We start from the raw sequence: 20,449 nt of genomic DNA, 5'->3' as shown, positions 1-20,449 counted from the left end.
GAAACCTCTGATGTACAACAGGACAGAGACACATGAAAACCATATGGAGTTTAATTCCAAAATGCAATATATCATCCATTTGAAAAATACTTGATTAAAATGATTGGGGGTTTGAATCCCTCTGGGTCCTATAAATATATGAACTCATGGTGTAGTAAGACTTTAGAGGAACCTGACCACCAACGTTTGCAGTAAAAGTAATTGTTGTAAAAAAGAAATAAAAGTGGTTGTAATTCTCCTTTTGCAGGATCTGCTGAGCTCTGCAGGATCATGTTCTGTTGGTTTGGATTCAGGTGTTCTATCTCAATAAAAACCTTTCTGTTTCAATAATTGTGTTTACTGACTTCTACTCTACTTCTAGTACTTGTTCTAACACAGTTCAGTCCAGACTGACTTTCCTTATGGTGACTAATAAGGAAAGACTAATGGAAATTGAGTTTTTTTTTCCACTATTGCAGTTTTTTCTGTTTCTTTTCATTATGTTTTGCCTCTACTAACACTTTGTAACTTCTGTTTTGAAAAGTGCTATATAAATTATTATTATTATTATTATTATTATTATTATTATTATTATTATTAGTAGTAGTAGTAGTAGTAGTAGTAGTAGTAGTCGTGTGTAATACACCTTCCAGCCAGTAGGGATGACGTCGTGCAAGACCATTGAGTACAAAACGGAAGTGACGAGTATTTCTAGGAAGAGGATCATCTGTCCAATCAGGATCGCTCTTTCCAAGCGGTTGATTTGAATGTTGTTTTGTGACAGATCACATCACAGATCCGTGAGCTTCTAGGGTAAGCTACCTGTAGTTTTGATTATAAAATAATGTATTTCTATTTGTTTAAATATATACCGAGTATTTTAACTAAGGTTAGAGCTTCTAGAGCGAAGCTAGCTAGCTCGACAGATAACGTTAGATAGTTAGCTAATAGCTTCGCTGCTGCTAGCCCCAATAAAGTTACTTGTGTTCTGCTGCCTGGACTGGAGAGACCGTCATCCCCAAACTCCGTTCAGAAATCTGACAGTTCAACCTCTCCTTGCTTATCGGCAAAGGGACACACCAACTACAACATGATCCCGGGGCTTTGGTGAATCAGTGGGATCCCCTCTTAAAACCGGCACACATCCAGTCAACCAAGAAGCACTTATCTCAGTAACATCTCGGGTTAGAGTATTGCTTCGTCTGTTATTCCGACAGTTTTCTGTCACCGTTGAGTGCGGCAGCGAGCAGCGTTAACGTTAACCACTTCTAAAAGTTAGCATTTTATTTAAAATTAATAACTGCTTGGTGGATTATATGTTTGCCGAATTGAAGAGTGGCTTCTAACGATTTATAGTAAAGTCTTGAGTTGTATTTTAGGAGGTGTGTGCGTTCAATTTGTCGATACATTCAACTGCTGCAACAATAAACTGCCGGAGTTCTGCGTGACTCTCTCTCCATGCAGGAGAACGGCCTGTATCTGGTCCAGACTGCTGCTGGGACTCACTTTGCTTTTTACCTGAACAACTTCACTGTTCCTCGCGACCTGCTTGTTGTCAGTTTGTCCCAGAAGTGAAAGTTGCTGCTGTCGCTCCAGCTGTAGTCATGGCTGATGGAGAGGCGGGATGGGCGGTGTGGAAGGAGAACATCCAGCCGGGCGGAGCCTCCGTGCGGCAGGAAGACATCCAGCAGCAGAGACAGTAGGAGTTCATCCTTTCCAAATAATATCGTTTATCGTCTTTCAGTGGAATCATATCGTGATGATATGAAGATATTTTGATATCGTGACACATATTTCTGCTGTCTGAATTGATGATGACAAGCAAATTTGACTTAAAAACTTTAATAAAATGAGGTATGGTAGGAATATTACTTGGATATTTCAGTTGTTTGACATCACATCTAACATCACCATTCGGTTCAATGAGATGAACATTAATTTGATTATTTAACGTGATTTTGCATACATGAACCATATCGTGATATATATTGATATCGAGAAAAATCCTTATGATTGTCATGATATTGATTTCAACCATATCGTCCAGCCCTAAATAAGACCCAGCCTGTCTCAAAGGACGGTACAGAGAATGAGCCTGACTAGATCTAACTGATCAACAGTCAACCGTAGAACAGATTGATATAGAACAAACATCAGGAAAAGCACCAGAAGCAGAGCCAGCAGCTGTAGATCCTCAGCACATAGAAGGAAAAACTCCCAGTGGGCCTCGATCAGATCAGCAGTAATGTCCACAACAGGCTTTTCACAGATTCTTTGTTTGTTAAATTGAATTAAATGAAACAGCTCGGTTTCTTTAGTTTGTGTTCTTCATGAACCCGTCCGCTCGGCTCGGCGGTTTCACCTGATGGTTTTCTTCTTCAGGTGTTTTGAGGCGGAGCTGAGCGGCTCCACAGGAGACGAGGCTCTGGACGTCTGGGACCGGTGAGACAGAAACATCCTCCTCAGGACATGATGATCAAATACAGGATTACTGTAACTCTCTCTCTTGCTGTCACTATCGCCTCCTCCACCTACATGTAAACTCACAGCAGTGTGTGTGTGTGTGTGTGTGTGTGTGTGTGTGTGTGTGTGTGTGTGTGTGTGTGTGTGGTCAGGTATGTGCGGTGGACTCTGCAGATGTTTCCTCATGGAGGGAAGCAGAGCAACCTGAACGCTCTGCTGGAGAGATCAGTGAAGCAGTTCGCCAACGACAAGAAATACTTTGATGACGCTCGCTACGTCAACCTGTGGATCAAACTGGTGAGAAGAGACCGAGCTTCAATATATTCACTGACTAAACTAAACTAACTAACTTCACTAAACTAAACTAAACTAAACTAACTTCACTAAACTAAACTAAACTAACCAGGAAGGAAACAGAACGCAGAGTTCAGACAAAGACTGAAACATGTTTTAATGGAGGAAACTGATTTGGCTGATCTGATATCATCTGGTATAATACTACTACTTCTATTACTACTACTACTACTGCTACTACTACCACTGCTTCTACTACTACTACCACCACCACTGCTTCTACTACTGCTACTACTACTACTGCTTTTACTACTACTACTACTACTACTACTACTACTACTACTACTACCACCACTGTTTCTACTTCTACTACTACTACTGTTTCTACTGCTATTACTACTACTGCTACTACTACTATTACTACCACCACTGCTTCTACTACTACTACTACTACTACTACTACTACTACTACTACTACTACCACCACTGCTTCTACTACTGCTACTACTACTACTGCTTTTACTACTACTGCTACTACTACTACTACTACTACTACTACCACCACTGATTCTACTTCTACTACTACTACTGTTTCTACTGCTATTACTACTACTACTACTACTACTACTGCTGCTACTACTACTATTACTACCACCACTGCTTCTACTACTACTAGTACTACTATTCTCCTGCTGCCTCTGGACCTGCTGTATTTCCCAGCAGTCCCGGCTCCAGTCAGCTGGTGTTTCCTCCCTCAGGCTCAGAACAGCTCGTCTCCGGAGCAGATGTTCGGCTACATGGAGGCTCAGGGCGTCGGCTCCGCCCACGCAGACTTCTACCTGTCCTGGGCCGGCGAGCTGGAGGGGCGGGGCGACTTCCAGAGGGCCGACGCCGTGCTGCGGGCCGGGCTGGACGCCACCGCCCAGCCGGCCGCCGCCATCCACGACTACTACAGGTGAGGGGGGGGGGGACTAAATGATTAGTCGATCAACAGAAAATTAATTGATTATAATTTTGCTAATCAATTAAGCGTTTTTTTTTGTTTTTTTTTATCATTTATCAAGTGAAATGTAAAAATATGTAACAATTGATTAAGATTTTCTTGCATCATTATAAAATGAATACAGACTAAGTAAGAAATCTGAAGAATCACTTTGGACTCATTTGTCTTTATTTTAGACATTTTACAGACTAAATAGAAAAATCTGATGTTGTCGATTCCATGTTGAATTAACCACTGGTAGTCAAGGCTGATGTCGTTTGTTTTCTTCTGGAAAAGGGTCACATGATAGGGGCGTGACGAATCAGGGAAGGACACGTCGTGACTAGAGCTGTGAATCTTCACTGGCCTCACGATTCGATTTGATTATGATTCAGAGGCTGCGATGCGATTATAAAACGATTATCGATGCATCTTGATGCATCAAAATTTTTTATTTCTATACATGATTTATTTTTCTCACTGTGTGACAACTTGCTACTTTTTTTTAAAACATAGCGTATTTGTAATGATCCATAATTAAAATAAACAGATGAATTTACTAAATTCATCTGTTTATTTTCCACACCTCTAGTCGTGACTGATAAGACCCAGTCAGGAAGTGAACGTGGGCGTCTGCGTCATCGTTTTCAAAAGTCTCCGTTTCCGCCCGTCCGGACTAAAACACAATCCTGGAGTTTTCCAACTAAAACGTGGTCAGCAGCGTTTTCAAAAGACTCCGTTTTAGGGTCCGAAAACACCGGAGTGGTGCGGACGCTAGCAAACGTAGCAAAAGTTATGTGTTTTAAAACGGAAACGTATTAGTGCGGATGTGGCCTGAAGTGCTGGTCTCTCATTAAAGGTCCAATATTATTCAGTTTTCATGATCCAGTTTCCAGATCTGTTAATCTGCGGGTCGTCTGTGTGTCCTGACGCTCGTCTCGTCTCCTCAGGTGTTTCCGGTCCAGAGTGTCTCTGGAGGCCGGCAGAGTCCAGCAGGAGGACGAGCCCCCGTCTCCTCTCAGGACCAGCAGGGTCGACCTCCGACCCCGAGGCCGGAAGAGAGCCGCCGCTCCGGCCCGCGGCGCCGAGGCCGAGGCGGCGGGTGGGCTTTTATTTTGAAGAGATTATCAGCCTTCCTGCTTCATTGGATAGAAAAGACCCAGGCCTTTTACTCAGCCTGGGAAAGTTTGGAAAATTAATTTGATATTTTCAAGGTTTAGAAAAGTTAGAAAAGTCAAGAAATATGAGAAAACATGATCCAGTCCTGCTGCTCACATGGAAACACACTTCACATCCCTGCAGAGCGGCTGGGAGCAGGGGATGCTGGGATTTTCACAGTGAATTTGAGCCATGTTTTTTTTTTCCCATGATGCCTCTCTCTAGGGCTGAACGTGTCGCGGTCGTCAGGAAGCGGTCTGAGCGTTCCGGGGTCTGAAGCCTCGGCGGGTCGGGCGGCAGCGGGACCCGAGCTCCAGGTCGGTCCGCCCGGCTGTCACTCGGTCTGTAGCCGGTCTGGGTCTTCATGTGGCGAGAGAGTAATGCCGCTTTCTGTTTTTACCCAGATGCCCCAGCGGTCTGGCTCCGCCTCCAGCCTTGTGTTTCCTGCCAGCCGTCCCGGCGACCCGACTCCGTCCGGGTGAGTCGTCCAGGAGAGTTTCATCCAACATGAAGTCCAACTGGACTGGGACCAGATTCAATATCGTGATGCTGTTCTGACAAAATATCACGATATACGATATTATCAGGGAGCAGTGGAGGTCTTTTTTTTCTTTTAATACATTACATTTCTAGGCTATTAACAATAATAATAATCTTAATAATAATGATCTTACTATTCAAGTGAAAACAACAGTTATTTGGTGTCATTTTCTCATTCCTGCCTTTTCCAGGAAAACAGGCTGATAGTAGAGAAGGAAACCCAGTTGAAATAAAATGACTGAATGAATTTTCACTACAACTATGATTATTTTAGTTTTTTACTATCCTACCACTAGTAGATTATAGGTTTCTAAGTTTAAAAGTTTGCACAGATATTCGCAAAATATCCTGCTGTTCAATGTTATTGAATATCGGTCCAGGCTGAGTTCAGCTGTTTGAAGCAAAGTGTAGAATTTTAAGTTTCACTTTGGTTTTCACAACAGGAGACATTCAGATGTGATTTCAAATGAAAGCCACAGAGTGAAGGATTTCCATCAGGGATGTTTGGCTGAAACTAAACAAAGTTCACACAGAGTTCATGTTCAGAGTGAAAAGCTGATCAGGAGAAACCGAAGTACAGGAAACAGTCATGGCGTCTTGATGAGTTTGATGTTCCATGCGGCATGACTGGCTAACGTCTTCTTCTCTTTCCCTATTGGCTGTAGGTCGGCCTATAGGAGCGAGCCGTCAGCGTGGCAACCCCTCGACGAGGGGGCGGGGCAGCGGGAGGAGGGCGGGGCCAGAGAGGAGGGCGGGGCCAGGGAGCAGAGCATGTACTGTAAGGACTCTCTGATGGACGGAGTGCTGGAGTTCAGCTTCGAGGAGCTGCGTGCTCAGAGATACTTCCTCCACAAACGACAGGAATACGACGGTACTGCAGGAGAACTTCACACTCAGTACTGACGTGTACTGACATGTACTGACATGAGCGCTTCATTTCATACAGCTCATGTTGCTCAGACAGATGAAGAGTTGATTGACAGATCACATGAGCTCCTCACTTCCTTCCTGCAGAGAAAATCCGTCAGATGAGTGAAGAGAAGCAGCAGCTCAGACAGCAGCTGGAGGAGAAACACAAGCTGCTGCTGCTGAGGAAGAGCCAGCCAGTACACACACAGGTAGGTACACAGGAATACTACTACTGCTACTACTGCTACTACTACTACTACTACTACTGCTGCTGAGGAAGAGCCAGCCAGTACACACACAGGTAGGTACACAGGAATACTACTACTACTACTACTACTACTACTACTACTACTACTACTACTGCTGCTGCTGAGGAAGAGCCAGCCAGTACACACACAGGTAGGTACACAGGAATACTACTACTGCTACTACTACTACTACTACTACTACTACTACTACTACTGCTACTGCTGAGGAAGAGCCAGCCAGTACACACACAGGTAGGTACACAGGAATACTACTACTGCTACTACTACTACTACTACTACTACTACTACTACTACTGCTACTGCTGAGGAAGAGCCAGCCAGTACACACACAGGTAGGTACACAGGAATACTACTACTGCTACTAATACTACTACTACTACTACTACTACTACTACTACTACTACTACTGCTGCTGCTGAGGAAGAGTCAGCCAGTACACACACAGGTAGGTACACAGGAATACTACTACTGCTACTAATACTACTACTACTACTACTACTACTAATGCTGAGGAAGAGCCAGCCAGTACACACACAGGTAGGTACACAGGAATACTACTACTACTACTACTACTACTACTACTAATGCTGAGGAAGAGCCAGCCAGTACACACACAGGTAGGTACACAGGAATACTACTACTGCTACTACTACTACTACTACTACTAGTACTACTACTACTACTGCTGCTGAGGAAGAGCCAGCCAGTACACACACAGGTAGGTACACAGGAATACTGCTACTACTACTACTACTACTACTACTACTGCTGAGGAAGAGCCAGCCAGTACACACACAGGTAGGTACACAGGAATACTGCTAATACTACTACTGCTACTGCTACTACTACTACTAATGCTGAGGAAGAGCCAGCAGGGACACACGCTGGTAGGTACACAGGAATACTACTTCTACTACTACTGCTACTACTACTACAGCTACAGCTAGTACTGTTACTGCTACTGCTGCTATTACTACTACTACTACTGCTGAGGAAGTCCCAGCAGGTACAAACACTGGTAGGTACACAAGAATACTTCAACTACTACAGCTAGTACTATTACTACCACTACTACAACTACTACTACAGCCAGTACTAAATACCAAGAATACTACTGATGCTTATACTACTACTACTACTACTACTGCTTCTATTACTACTACTACTAATACTGCTGCTACTACTATTACTACTGCTGAGGAAATCCCAGCAAGTACAACCACTGGTATGTAGCCAAGAATACTACTGTTACTGCTACTGCTACTACTACTAGTCCTGCTAATACTGCTACAAACCTTTATATGTGTTGGATGTTTCAGAACAGAGCTACATGTTGCTCTATGGACAAAGAAACTAAAAATGCCACACATGAATTAAATATCAGATAAAAAGGAATTGAAACAGTACAGCACAGTTTCCACAGTGAATCCACATCAGGACCGAAGAGCTCAGATCTTTAGTTTCAGTCAAATCAGGGAATTTGGCTCGAGGAAAATATAAAAATGTGAATGTCCAGTTTACATTTTCAGTTAAACAAACTGAATACAGAAATCAGGGTTTCCGTTAGAAAATATTGGTGCAGGTCCACGTGTCCTGGAAGATTTCAATGTCCCGGACAAATGGGAGAAATTCCGGTCAAATATTATCTGTGTTTATTGAGCTTAAAAACAATTGATAGGCAGGCTGTATAAAGAATGACATCATCAAGGCATGTTATAATATTTTTTATTGAAAAGTAAGCTACTTTTGCTTATACATTATATTCCAAATATATTATATTCCAGTCCTGTCAATAGACTCACGTGCATAACTCTATCTCTCTCAAACACACACACACAACGTTACCATGCAAAATAGAAAAATAGGATCATCAACTATGAAAATTTGCACTTTACTTGGTTCCTGACATGTATTTTGTTGCCAAATAGCCATATGCTGTCACCATGACACAGTGCTAAATGTCCTGTTAACCATCATCACACATGGCCTATTACTAAATAGGCAACCGACAACCAAGAAAAACAACACAGTAAATATGTAAAAAGCACAGCTCAGCAAAAAGTCATGAAAATAAACTGTAAAGGCATCTGACCTTCACCCAACACACACACACACACACACACACACACACACACACACATCGCCCTTGATTGGTTAATACATTATGCTACATTCAAAACAATTCAGTAAATCCTCCCCAGTTGTGTCTCATGTCACTTAAATCAACTCATGTAGAGCCATATTTATTATGACTTTACTGAAAGAGACTTAAAGCTGCTCAGAGCAACTCATCTGGAGACAGACTGGGAGCAGGTCTGGAGACAGACTTGGAGCAGGTCTGGAGACAGACTGGGAGCAGGTCTGGACACAGACTGGGAGCAGGTCTGGAGACAGACTGGGAGCAGGTCTGGACACAGACTGGGAGCAGGTCTGGAGACAGACTGGGAGCAGAACTCAACCTGCTGCTGTAACTCAGTCTCAGTAAAACAAGGAGCACAATGTTCCAATAATTATGCTTAGAGGGAATTATTTTCACCGGACATTATGACCGGAGAGATTTAAATATGTCGGACTTCAACAGATTTTCCCGGTAAAAAAAAAAACGGTAATTACCGGATAACGGAAACCCAGACAGAAACGCAGCAGAGAAAAGTTTCCAGCTGTGTGTGTTTCCCCTCAGGTGGGTCCGGACGCTCCGCCAGGCCCCGCCCCCTTCCAGATCTACGACGAGTCCCGGACCGACCCTGCCGCAGCACTGCCTTCTGGGTAAATGAACACAACTCAGAAAAGTCCATAAAGTGACATTGGGACTAAAGAAAGGCTCTTGAACACCAGAGCTGATCTGTCCTGACCTCCACCTGTCTGTTAACTTCCTGTTTCCTCACAGGAACCCCGGAGCTCCGGATGTGATGTCGGACGATGTGTTCCTCCGTCCCGGGGAGAAGGGCCTGTGTGTGAAGGTCCAGTTCCCCCGGCAGGGTGAGGCTCCGCCCCGCTGTCTGTCCTGGCCTCCCGTAGGTCCTCAGACTGCAGACTGACTCTCTCTGTCTCTGTTTGTCTCTCAGGTGGAAACGCTCCGGCCTCAGAACACTCCAGGGTCTGTAACCTTTCCTCACACTTTGCTTTCACTGCTGTTTAAACTGATGATGACAAGCAAATTTTACTTAAACACTCTGATAAAATGAGGTATGGTAGGAATATTATTTGAAAATTTCAGTTTTGTTTGACACCACACCTAACATTACCATTCGATTCAATGAGATGAACATTAATTTGATTAGTTAACGTGATTTTTCATACATGATCCATATCGTGATATATATTGATATCGAGAAAAATCGTGATTATCGTGATATTGATTTCAACCATATCGCCCAGCCCTACTTCAACATGGTGAAAAGACGAGTTCCTCACATCAGGACTTCACTTCTTTCTGTTGTATATATCGCTCCTCATAAAATCAGTTTTATTTGTTCACAAATTCTGTTTCTTTTTTCTTCGTTTTGTTAGGGTTATATTTATATATTTTTTAACTGAACTGACCTATTTCTTACCTTAAATCATTTGTGTGTGTAAGAAATGTAAAAACTACAGTTCACTATAGTACAATTAACAAACTGGCACAGTGAACTAGGCTTGTCCCGGTGGGCGGTGTCCCGTGTCATACGGTCTGGAGTCCACACCGGTGTTATCAGCCCCACACCGGGAATACTTTTATTTTGTATTTTGTAAAATAAAAGCACATATTCAGAGCTTCCATGTTCAAGTTAGGCTACTAAATGATAAATGGACATACTAACAACATACTGATCACTAATATCTGATCACTAATATGACAGATTAGGATGAATAGGATTAATTAATTTGTCTTTACCTAGTGACAGTAATGAGTCCAGTACAATCCAGTGGGAGCCTAAAGAAGAGCGATATGATAATCTGACCTGCACTCACATTATCTCTCTGAGTGTTGAGCAGTGTTAGAAATCTCTGATTGAAAACTGTTACGTTTCCAAATGCTGTTAATACAGTTTGGAGGAATTTTAAGTTTTACTTTCACTGTAGTGACTCTGACAGCGCTCAGACCCTCTAGTGGTGACAGGCGGTATAACCGGTGTGACCGGTGTGACCGGTGTGACCGGTGTTGAGGAGGGAAACCACACCGGTGTCAAAATGGCACCGTGAAACCTCTACAGTGAACTACTGAGTCCTTCAGTGATTCAACAGGAATTTGCTCTGAAACCTCACAGTTCAGTGGTGTTCTGTGTTTATGTGGAATTACGTGTTTTAATCTACATTCTGAAACTTCAGCAAAACAGAAAATATGAGGCTCTATTTAAGATAGGGCTGGGCAATATATCAATATTATATCTATATTGTGATATGAGACTAGGTATCGTCTTAGATTTTGGATATGGTAATATGGTGATATGGCATAAGTGTGTTTTCCTGGTTTTAAAGGCTGCATTACAGTAAAGTGATGTCATTTTCTGAACTTACCAGACTGTTCTAGCTGTTCTATTATTTGCCTTTACCCACTTAGTCATTATATCCACGTTACTGATGATTATTTATCAAAAATCTCATTGTGTCATCCCTACAATATTGTCGCAATGTCGATATCGAGGTATTTGGTCAAAAATATTGTGACATTTGATTTTGTCCATATGGCCCAGCTCTACTTACAACTGAACATGTAGCCCACTTCGTAGAAAATACCGAGATATATATCGTCTATCGCCATTCAGCCTAAAAATACTAAGATATGATTTTTGGTCCATATCGCCCAGCCCTAATTTAAGATAAGATAGCACTGTATTAATCCCCTTCTGGAAATTCAGGATAGATATATATATATATATATACTGTATATATATGTCGACATATCACTGTTCTCCAAAACATCAGTATGGGCCCTGAAAGCTCTGCATGCTTCTCTCTGGCTCGGTCCGGTCTGTTGACTTCCTGTCTGTTGACTTCCTGTCTGTTGACTTCCTGTGTGTCTGTTGTTCCAGAGTTTTCTGGAGCGCAGTGAGTCTCTGACTGAAGCGATCTTGTCCGGACACCAGAACAAAACTCTCTGCTCCAGTCCGGACAACACCAACGACTTCGCCGGAGCCGCTAAGATGGCGTCCACACCGCACGCCGGGCCGCCGGGCCCCAGAGCCTCAGCACACACAGGTACTCACTTCACACACACACACACACACACACACACACACACACACACACTCTCTCACACACACACACACACACACACACACACACACACACACACACACACACACACACACACACACACACACACACCAAGCTGCCAAGTCTTCCATCTGCAGGGTTCTGGTTTTTCTTGATTTTGGCGACACCTCTGGAAGGGCTGAACAATTAATCAAAATTTTATCAAAATCACAATATGGCCGACTGCAATTTTCAAATCACAGGAGGCGCAATATTTGTTAAAGGTGAAATGTGTCAAAATAGCATTTTAAAGTAAATATTGTGGTGCTGCAGAGATGTCCTGGCCTACACATCATATTCTACAGACTGAAGAAAACATCTTTGTTTGGTACAGATCCCCGCAAAAATCACACCATAATCATTTTAATACGTTTTTCAATGAAAATGAGAATAATGATGTAAAAGTTATCATTCCCTCTAATATCGCAAATCATATCGCAATTGCAATATCAGTCAAAATAATCACAGTTAGATATTTTTTCAAATTGTTCTAGTCTGTACTAGCTAAGATCTTTCCCAGTGTATCTTGTGCATGGAAGCTGAATTTCAAAATAAATGCCCCCCGGTACACTGATTGCCCCACTTTACTTTGCAAACTCGTCCCTACAGTAGTGTGAGTGAAAGTCTTAACAGTAGGTGTGTGTGTGTGTGTGTGTGTGTGTGTGTGTGTGTGTGTGTGTGTGTCACTCTCCTGCTGGCAGAGTGTCAGGGTGGGATGACGGAGGACCTGCGGGCTCTGGTGAAGCCCCGCCCCCCCGCCGCCGCCACCGCCCCGAAGCCCGGGGTCGAAACCCGGATCAAGCTGAGTCCCATCGAGGAGGCGAGCGTGGAGGCGGGCAGCTCCGCCACCTCCGGCCTCGCCTCGCCCTCCTCCCTGGAGGGGCGGTCCGCCAGGAACCCCGGCTCTCTGGAGGAGAACCAGGAGAACCGGGAGGAGACGGACCACGCCCCCTCGCCCGGTAAGGTTCCGGTCCAATCCGGATTAGAGCGGCTTTAACGTTTCCCAGCATGCAGCGGTGTGACGGTCTCTCCTCTCGCACAGCCCGGGCTCCGGTGGATCCCTGCGGTCCGGACGCGCGGCGGCGGCTGCTGGATCACGTGGATCTGACTTCCTGTCCGGACCTTCACTCTGAGCTCCGCCCCCTTCCCACCATAGAAGAAGACGCCGTCCTGCAGCTCGGTACCAGCTGACCTTTACTGAGAAACCTTTATTATACTACTACTGCTAGTACTACTACTAGTACTACTTCTGCTTCTACTACTACTACTACTACTACTACTACTACTTCTAATACTTCTGCTTCTACTACTTCTACTACTACTTCTACTACTACTTCTACTACTTCTACTTCTACTACTACTTCTACTACTACGACTACTACTACTTCTACTTCTACTACTTCTACTTCTACTACTTCTACTACTACTTCTACTACTACTTCTACTACTTCTACTTCTACTACTACTTCTACTACTACGACTACTACTACTTCTACTACTTCTACTTCTTCTACTTCTACTACTTCTACTACTACTACTACTACTACTACTACTACTACTTCTTCTACTTCTTCTACTTCTACTACTTCTACTACTTCTACTACTACTTCTACTACTTCTACTACTTCTACTACTTCTACTTCTACTACTACTTCTACTACTACTACTACTACTACTACTACTACTCTGCTTCTACTACTACTTCTACTACTACGACTACTACTACGACTTCTACTTCTACTACTTCTACTACTTCTACTTCTACTACTTCTACTACTTCTACTTCTACTACTACTTCTACTACTACTACTACTTCTACTACTACTACTACTACTACTACTACTTCTTCTACTTCTACTACTTCTACTACTTCTACTACTTCTACTACTTCTACTTCTACTACTACTTCTACTACTTCTACTACTTCTACTTCTACTACTACTTCTACTACTACTACTACTACTACTTCTACTACTACGACTACTACTACTTCTACTACGACTACTACTACTTCTACTACTTCTACTTCTACTACTACTTCTACTACTACTTCTACTACTACTACTTCTACTACTACTTCTACTACTACGACTACTACTACGACTACTACTTCTACTTCTACTACTTCTACTACTTCTACTTCTACTACTTCTACTACTTCTACTTCTACTACTACTTCTACTACTACTACTACTACTTCTACTACTACTACTACTACTACTACTACTACTTCTTCTACTTCTACTACTTCTACTTCTACTACTACTTCTACTACTACTACTACTACTACTTCTACTACTACTTCTACTACTACGACTACTACTACTTCTACTACGACTACTACTACTTCTACTACGACTACTACTACTTCTACTACTTCTACTTCTACTACTACTTCTACTACTTCTACTTCTACTACTACTTCTACTACTTCTACTTCTACTACTACTTCTACTATTAATCATAGTAATAATAATAATAATCGTTTTGTTGGCTACTGGGAACCAAAACATCTTTCATGTTGTAGTTCTACACTTCAAACTGTCTTCTGGATACATTGCACTGATTGTTATTGATTGATATTGGTTATTAAACAGATGTTTTGTCCAATAGGGAGCGAGGTGTTCACAGTCTACTCCAAGCTGTTGGACAGAGGCAGCTTCTCTGTCTACAGCGGTGTTTCTCTGCAGGGAGACGTGGTTCTGAAGGTGAGCCTCAGGTCAGCTGGTGTGTGACATCACAGGGTTCCAGGTCTGTGTTGGTACAGCTGGGCCTCACTGGGACCTCTTTCCTCTGAGTTTCTGTTTCTGCAGTTTGAGTTTCTCTTCTCTCTGTCATGGCGGCTCTCACTGCTCATGCTCACTACCCGGTTCTTCTTCTTCTTCTGCTGTTTATTCCAAATCAACCAGAAACCTAAACCGCATCACAGAGAGGAGAACAGACAGTTATGCTGCTTTTCCACCGCATGGTACTCGACTCTACTCGCTTTTGGTAGTACCACTTGGTTTTCCACTGCAGATAGTACCCCCTCAATGTGCCCCTTGCCCCGCCCGCCCCCCAACAACTGGTCGTCATAGCGACGCTGCATGAAACTGCCGTGACGTCATCTTCAACGCGACACACACAGCAACCATGGAGGATATGGAAGGGAAGGTGTTCTGGATTCTCGGTGTGTGGGGAGACAGATTTTATTTGAGAAGAGGCTGAAGGCAGCGAGACAGCAGAAGCTCTCTGGCTGCTCAAAGGAAGCAAGAGGGTAAGCTAACCTGCCAGTAGTAATTTAGTAGTAATTAATTAAACTAAAATCAAGTTAAGTTAAATTAAGTTAAAAAATTGCGGCCGCTACAGTAGCTTGGCTATTTAAATACGGCGGGTTTGTGCAGGACGTCCTGATGCCGATTCTGTCCGACCAATCAGCAGGCTGCAGTGTTTTCATGCCTCAGCTCGCCTGGAACCTCGACGGAGGTGCTACTAAAGAAGTAGCAGGTACCAGGTGATATGGAACCTGGTACCTGGGACTCGCCCAGTGGAAAACCAAAAAAGACGAGTCGAGTTGAGCCGGCACCATGTGGTGGAAAAGCAGCTAAAGAGGGAAATGTAGTGGATTATTACTGTCATTGATGATTGGTACTGTTTGTGTTTTTGTTTTCTCTTTCTCTCCCGGTACAAACTGTAGATGAAGGTAAATAAGCTCAGTGTGTTTCCCTGTGAAATAAAGATGAAATCAGGTCAGTCTGGTTTTGTGCTCCAGGTGGAGAGCGGTCTGGATCCCTGGGACTTCCTCCTGAGTCGCCGTCCGGCCGCCGCTCTGCCCGCTCTGACCAGCTGCTTCCTGTTCCTGGACGGCTGTGTGACGGTCTACACCGCCCCCCCGCAACACACACTCACTGTGAGTCCCCCCCACAACACACACTCACTGTGAGTTCCCCCGCAACACACACTCACTGAGTTCCCCCGCAACACACACTCACTGAGTCCCACCAGCCAGGGGGCAGGGGGCGACACTCTGCTCCTTTTCATATAGGAATCATTTCTAGGAATCAACATTTTTAGTCATTTTTTTTGGACTGTATAGGTGGTTGAAGCTGCTTCGTGTGTGTGTGTGTGTGTGTGTGTGTGTGTGTGTGTGTGTGTGTGTCTGTCTGTGTGTCTGTGTGTCTGTGTGTGTGTGTGTGTGTGTGTGTGTGTGTGAGAGAGAGAGAGAGAGAGAGAGAGAGAGACTGTAAAGATAACCCAGGTTGTCTTTACAGTCCTTGGTCTTTCATCATGCCTCCACACCAGAGACAGCTGTGACCGGAGGCTTCATGTCCATCTGTCTCATCCTCATGAACTCCATATCTCAGGAACGCCTGGAGGGAATTTCTTCAAATTTGGCACAAACGTCCACTTGGACTCAAGGATGAACTGATTAGAATTTGGTGGTTAAAGGTCAAAGGTCAAGGTCGCTGTGACCTCACAAAAGACGTTTTTTGGCCATAACTCAAGAATTCATACGATAATTATGACAAAATTTCACATAAATGTCTAATAGGATAAAATGATGAAGTGATGACATCATTTTATATCCAAAAGTTCAAAGGTCAACTTCACTGTGACATCATAATGTTTTGCTTACCACTGTAGCTGAGAAAACCATCTTGGGTCATTCTACAAAAACGGTGGAAGTGCTGTCACTTACTTTTGCAGACACCAAAATCCTTTAAGTTGACCTAATAATCACATTAATTATATATGTTCAATAAATAAAGACTGTCCTTGCAATGATAAAACAAAGTTTATTGGTGGAGGCATACAACCATGAGGCGGATAGTTCTAGTTTACTGAAGAGTTTCATGAAACCTGTGAAAGACGAACTGAACCCCAAACCCAGATCTGAAGCCTGACATCTAATACTGAAAAGTAGATACTGAACCGGCCTTCTGCTATTGGCTGGTCTTTGAGCCAGGTGATGTCACCTTCTATAGAGTACAACAGGTGGTGACATCACCTGGCACAAAGACCAGCCAATAGCTGAAGGCCGGTGTCAGGCTTCACCACAGATTTGGGTGGAGTTGAGTTACTCTTTAAAGGACAAATCCATTTTCTGACTGTTTATCTGCTTCACCACAGCTGGAGATATTTTGAAATGAGTTTTGCCAAACCTCTCAGGCTCATTCACTCCTGTTCACCTCCAACCACAGAGAAAACAACACTTCCTCCCAACGTCTTGTAAACACAGGGTGTCTGTGGGGTCTTAACAAGTATTAAAAAGTCTTAATCACCATTTTATGAGGTATTAAATTTTGTAGCTATTTTTTCAATATGAATAGCCTGTTTGCCCAAAGAGTTTTTGTGCCTTGCCTTTGGGTTAGTCACTCAGTTTATTCCCTTGAGCTTTGTTCCCTCCTGGCTGATCTGAATTCTGTTGTATTGATCCAGTGATCCATAGAAGTTATCGTAAACTAAGACTGTTTAGTTTTGCGATCTCAAAATCAATGTATAGTAAATGTAAGTTAAAGGTGTTGCTGATGTAACCGGTTACAGCTCCAAGTGGCGTTGAGGTCTGAAAATATATTGAAAAGGTCTTAAAAAAGGTCTTAAAGGTATTGAGTTTAACTTCAGGAGTCCTGCACAGACCCTGAAACAAACACCACCTCTGGGTCAGCACGGGTCAGTTTCTGCATCTGCAAAAGAAAACTTTTGGTTGCATTAGGCCCCGCCTCCTGTCAATCACAACCCAGTCAAGCCAGCAGACAGACAAAAGCAAGACTCAGTGACAAGTCACTTAGCAGCTTCCAGCAGGACAGTCTGCAGGAACGTCTCAGAATGAACAGCCAATCAGGATTGAGTATTGCAGAATAAGCCCCTCCCCCAGGCTGTAACCTGAACCTCCTTCTCTCCTGCAGCGGCGGCAGTTCTCTGGTCGGTCTGTTTCCTGTGGACTGGTCCTGCTCCGTGGACCTGGACCTGCAGCAGGAAGTGACATCGGTCCAGCAGCTCCCAGCCGCCCAGAGACACATCAGCCTGGGCCTGCTGGAGCCGGACGCCCCCCCCCAGCTGGTACAACACACACACAAACACACACTGCTGCTATATGAGACACTGATCTGCTATATGAGACATTGATCTGCTATATGAGACACTGATCTGCTATATGAGACACTGATCTGCTATATGAGACACTGATCTGCTATATGAGACATTGATCTGCTATATGAGACATTGATCTGCTATATGAGACACTGATCTGCTATATGAGACACTGATCTGCTATATGAGACACTGATCTGCTATATGAGACATTGATCTGCTATATGAGACATTGATCTGCTATATGAGACATTGATCTGCTATATGAGACATTGATCTGCTATATGAGACATTGATCTTTCTGAATGAAGAGTCCCATGCAGGTCACATGATCACTGAGTGACAGGGTGGCATGAGGTCTGCTCCACAGCACGGACTCACAAATCCCTTCTGGATTGTTCCACCTGGTGTTTCATGCTGTCACTAAACTGCTCACTGACTTCCTGTCTCCTCCTGTCTCTTCCTGTCTCTTCCTGTCTCTTCCTGTCTCTTCCTGTCTCTTCCTGTCTCCTCCTGTCTCTTCCTGTCTCTTCCTGTCTCCTCCTGTCTCTTCCTGTCTCTTCCTGTCTCTTCCTGTCTCCTCCTGTCTCCTCCTGTCTCTTCCTGTCTCTTCCTGTCTCTTCCTGTCTCCTCCTGTCTCTCCCTGTCTCTCCCTGTCTCTTCCTGTCTCCTCCTGTCTCTTCCTGTCAGCTGGACCTGGTGGGCGTGGCCGAGACCGTCCACTTCCTCCTGACCCAGACAGACATGAAGCCGGTGAGAGACTCTGCAGGCTGGACAGCAGAGCAGTTCAGCCAAGACTCTCCATGGTACTGACACTTACTTTACATGTTAGACCTGCTTGTTTTACATGTTAGACCTGGTTCTTTTACATGTTAAACCTGGTTACTTTACATGTTAGACCTGGTTCTTTTACATGTTAATCCAGTTGCATAAAGCTAGTTTAAGACCAGTCTAAGCCTTAGACTGGTCTTAGATTCTCAGGTTGGACTAGACTAATTAAGACTGTCTGTTACTTAAATATTACGACAGACTTATTCTGAGGTGGGACAGTTAGCCACCTTCCCTCTGGCTAATCTTGAGTTAAGAATTTTGTTGTTATGGCAACGAGTCGACCTAACTGACAGAGCGGGAAGTTTAAATACTGAAGCTGTTTCATAAAGGATGGGAAATCTCTGTTTTTTGGGAAGAACCTGAAGAAGAGAGAGAGTCTTTAGAGACAGAAACAACACATTAGAGATCTACAGCAATTAAGAAGTAGTATGAACAGGTAAATATAAATGTCTATAGCAAGTCTGACTTAAAGTCACATTAAAGTCTAAGACCAGGTCTATCTTTATGCAGCTGGCCCCTGGTTGATTTTACATTTCCATACATCACTCGTGTTCCTCACCTGACCCTGAGGGATTTGAACCTGTGATCTTCTTGCTGGTTTCCAAGCTGACCCTCCTCTCTCTGCCTGTGCAGCGGCTGGAAGGAGGCTCTGTGGAGGAAGTTCTTCAGGTCGGTCCTGAACCCCGGAGCTCGCTCGCCGCCGGCGGTCCTCTCCGACCTGCTGGACCTGATGGACCAGCTTCCTGCCTGAGGCCTCTTCGTCCCTTCGGTCCCTTCGGTCCTGGTTTTACCGTGTTGTCGTCTGTCGCTTCGTTCGTTCTCTTTTCTCTGTTAACTGTCTGTCTTCTGGTGACTAAATTAGTAAATAAAATGTTTTTGTGTCTCAGTTTGCTGTTTGTCTGTTGATTTTCTGTCTGTTGATTTTCAGGCTGTTTCTGCTCCATCAGTCTGCAGCAGAACCTGAACTCACTGCACCACCTTTAGATCTGCAGAAGAGAGTTTAATATGTTTTAGGCTGAATTATATAGATATAGTCAGATATATACAGTACATCTTAATAATGTGAATTAATAGTAGTATCAAACTGATGTATATGAAGATATTTTACGGGGGGAAAAAGAAGAGTAAGTCACAATTTTCTTAAAATAGCTGAATTTATTTTTTTATTAGTGCTTGTTTGCCTGAGTTCACCCTCTGCTTCTGGAGGATGAGCTGGTTTAAAGTCTGAAACCCAGAGCAGGCGGTCTGGGTTCAGGGATGAATCCGCTTCAAACTGTTCCTCCAAACAAGGTTCAGTCAATCTGAACAAGCACAACCAACCTGTTTAAAACTGTTTTTTATTGTTTTGTCTAACTCCTTAAAGTAATTTGTCAATGTACATTACACTTCAATAAGACTTTATCCTAATAATTTATTCTTTACATCAGCAAATTTGAAGAAATTGCAAATCTTAAAGTTTGAAACACATTTGATGATGGTGTGAAGTTTTAAAGTCTGACCAGCAGAGGGAGCTGCAGGTCCACCAGGTGAAGGACTGACAGGCAGCTTTTTTTTTTTTCTTTTTTTTTTAAGGCATTTCCACTCAAATGAATAAACAATTAAATAAATAAAATAATAAAATTTGCACTTAACTTGATCGAAAATGTAATAAAACCCAATAATGTAATAAAATGTCCTGGCTGATATTGTAATAACATTTTTACAGATAATGTAAAACCTG

General features: G+C 43.4%; 1 protein-coding gene across 1 annotated transcript; it reads left to right on the top strand.

Moving 5' to 3' along the window:
- Positions 1–760: 760 nt before the first annotated feature.
- LOC139655165 (mitotic checkpoint serine/threonine-protein kinase BUB1 beta-like) lies at positions 761–19,578 on the top strand (the record flags this gene model as incomplete). Its single annotated transcript, XM_071532501.1, has 21 exons — positions 761–792; positions 1,539–1,678; positions 2,362–2,421; positions 2,595–2,739; positions 3,495–3,691; positions 4,669–4,820; positions 5,102–5,193; positions 5,281–5,354; positions 6,082–6,287; positions 6,431–6,534; positions 9,275–9,360; positions 9,482–9,573; positions 9,660–9,691; positions 11,607–11,772; positions 12,531–12,788; positions 12,872–13,009; positions 14,443–14,537; positions 15,581–15,718; positions 17,715–17,868; positions 18,589–18,704; positions 19,363–19,578. Coding segments are annotated over exons 2-21 (2,616 nt in total), but the record flags the coding sequence as incomplete, so codon positions are not given.
- Between the last annotated feature and the right edge of the window lie 871 nt (positions 19,579–20,449).

The sequence above is a fragment of the Centroberyx affinis genome, unplaced genomic scaffold, assembly GCF_046629955.1.
Source record: "Centroberyx affinis isolate AG114_WGS23_722 - 3 ecotype Tasmania unplaced genomic scaffold, CSIRO-AGI_Caff_v1 ptg002197l_1, whole genome shotgun sequence".
NCBI classification, from domain to species: domain Eukaryota; kingdom Metazoa; phylum Chordata; class Actinopteri; order Beryciformes; family Berycidae; genus Centroberyx; species Centroberyx affinis.
This window is presented reverse-complemented; position numbering and strand designations above follow the sequence as displayed.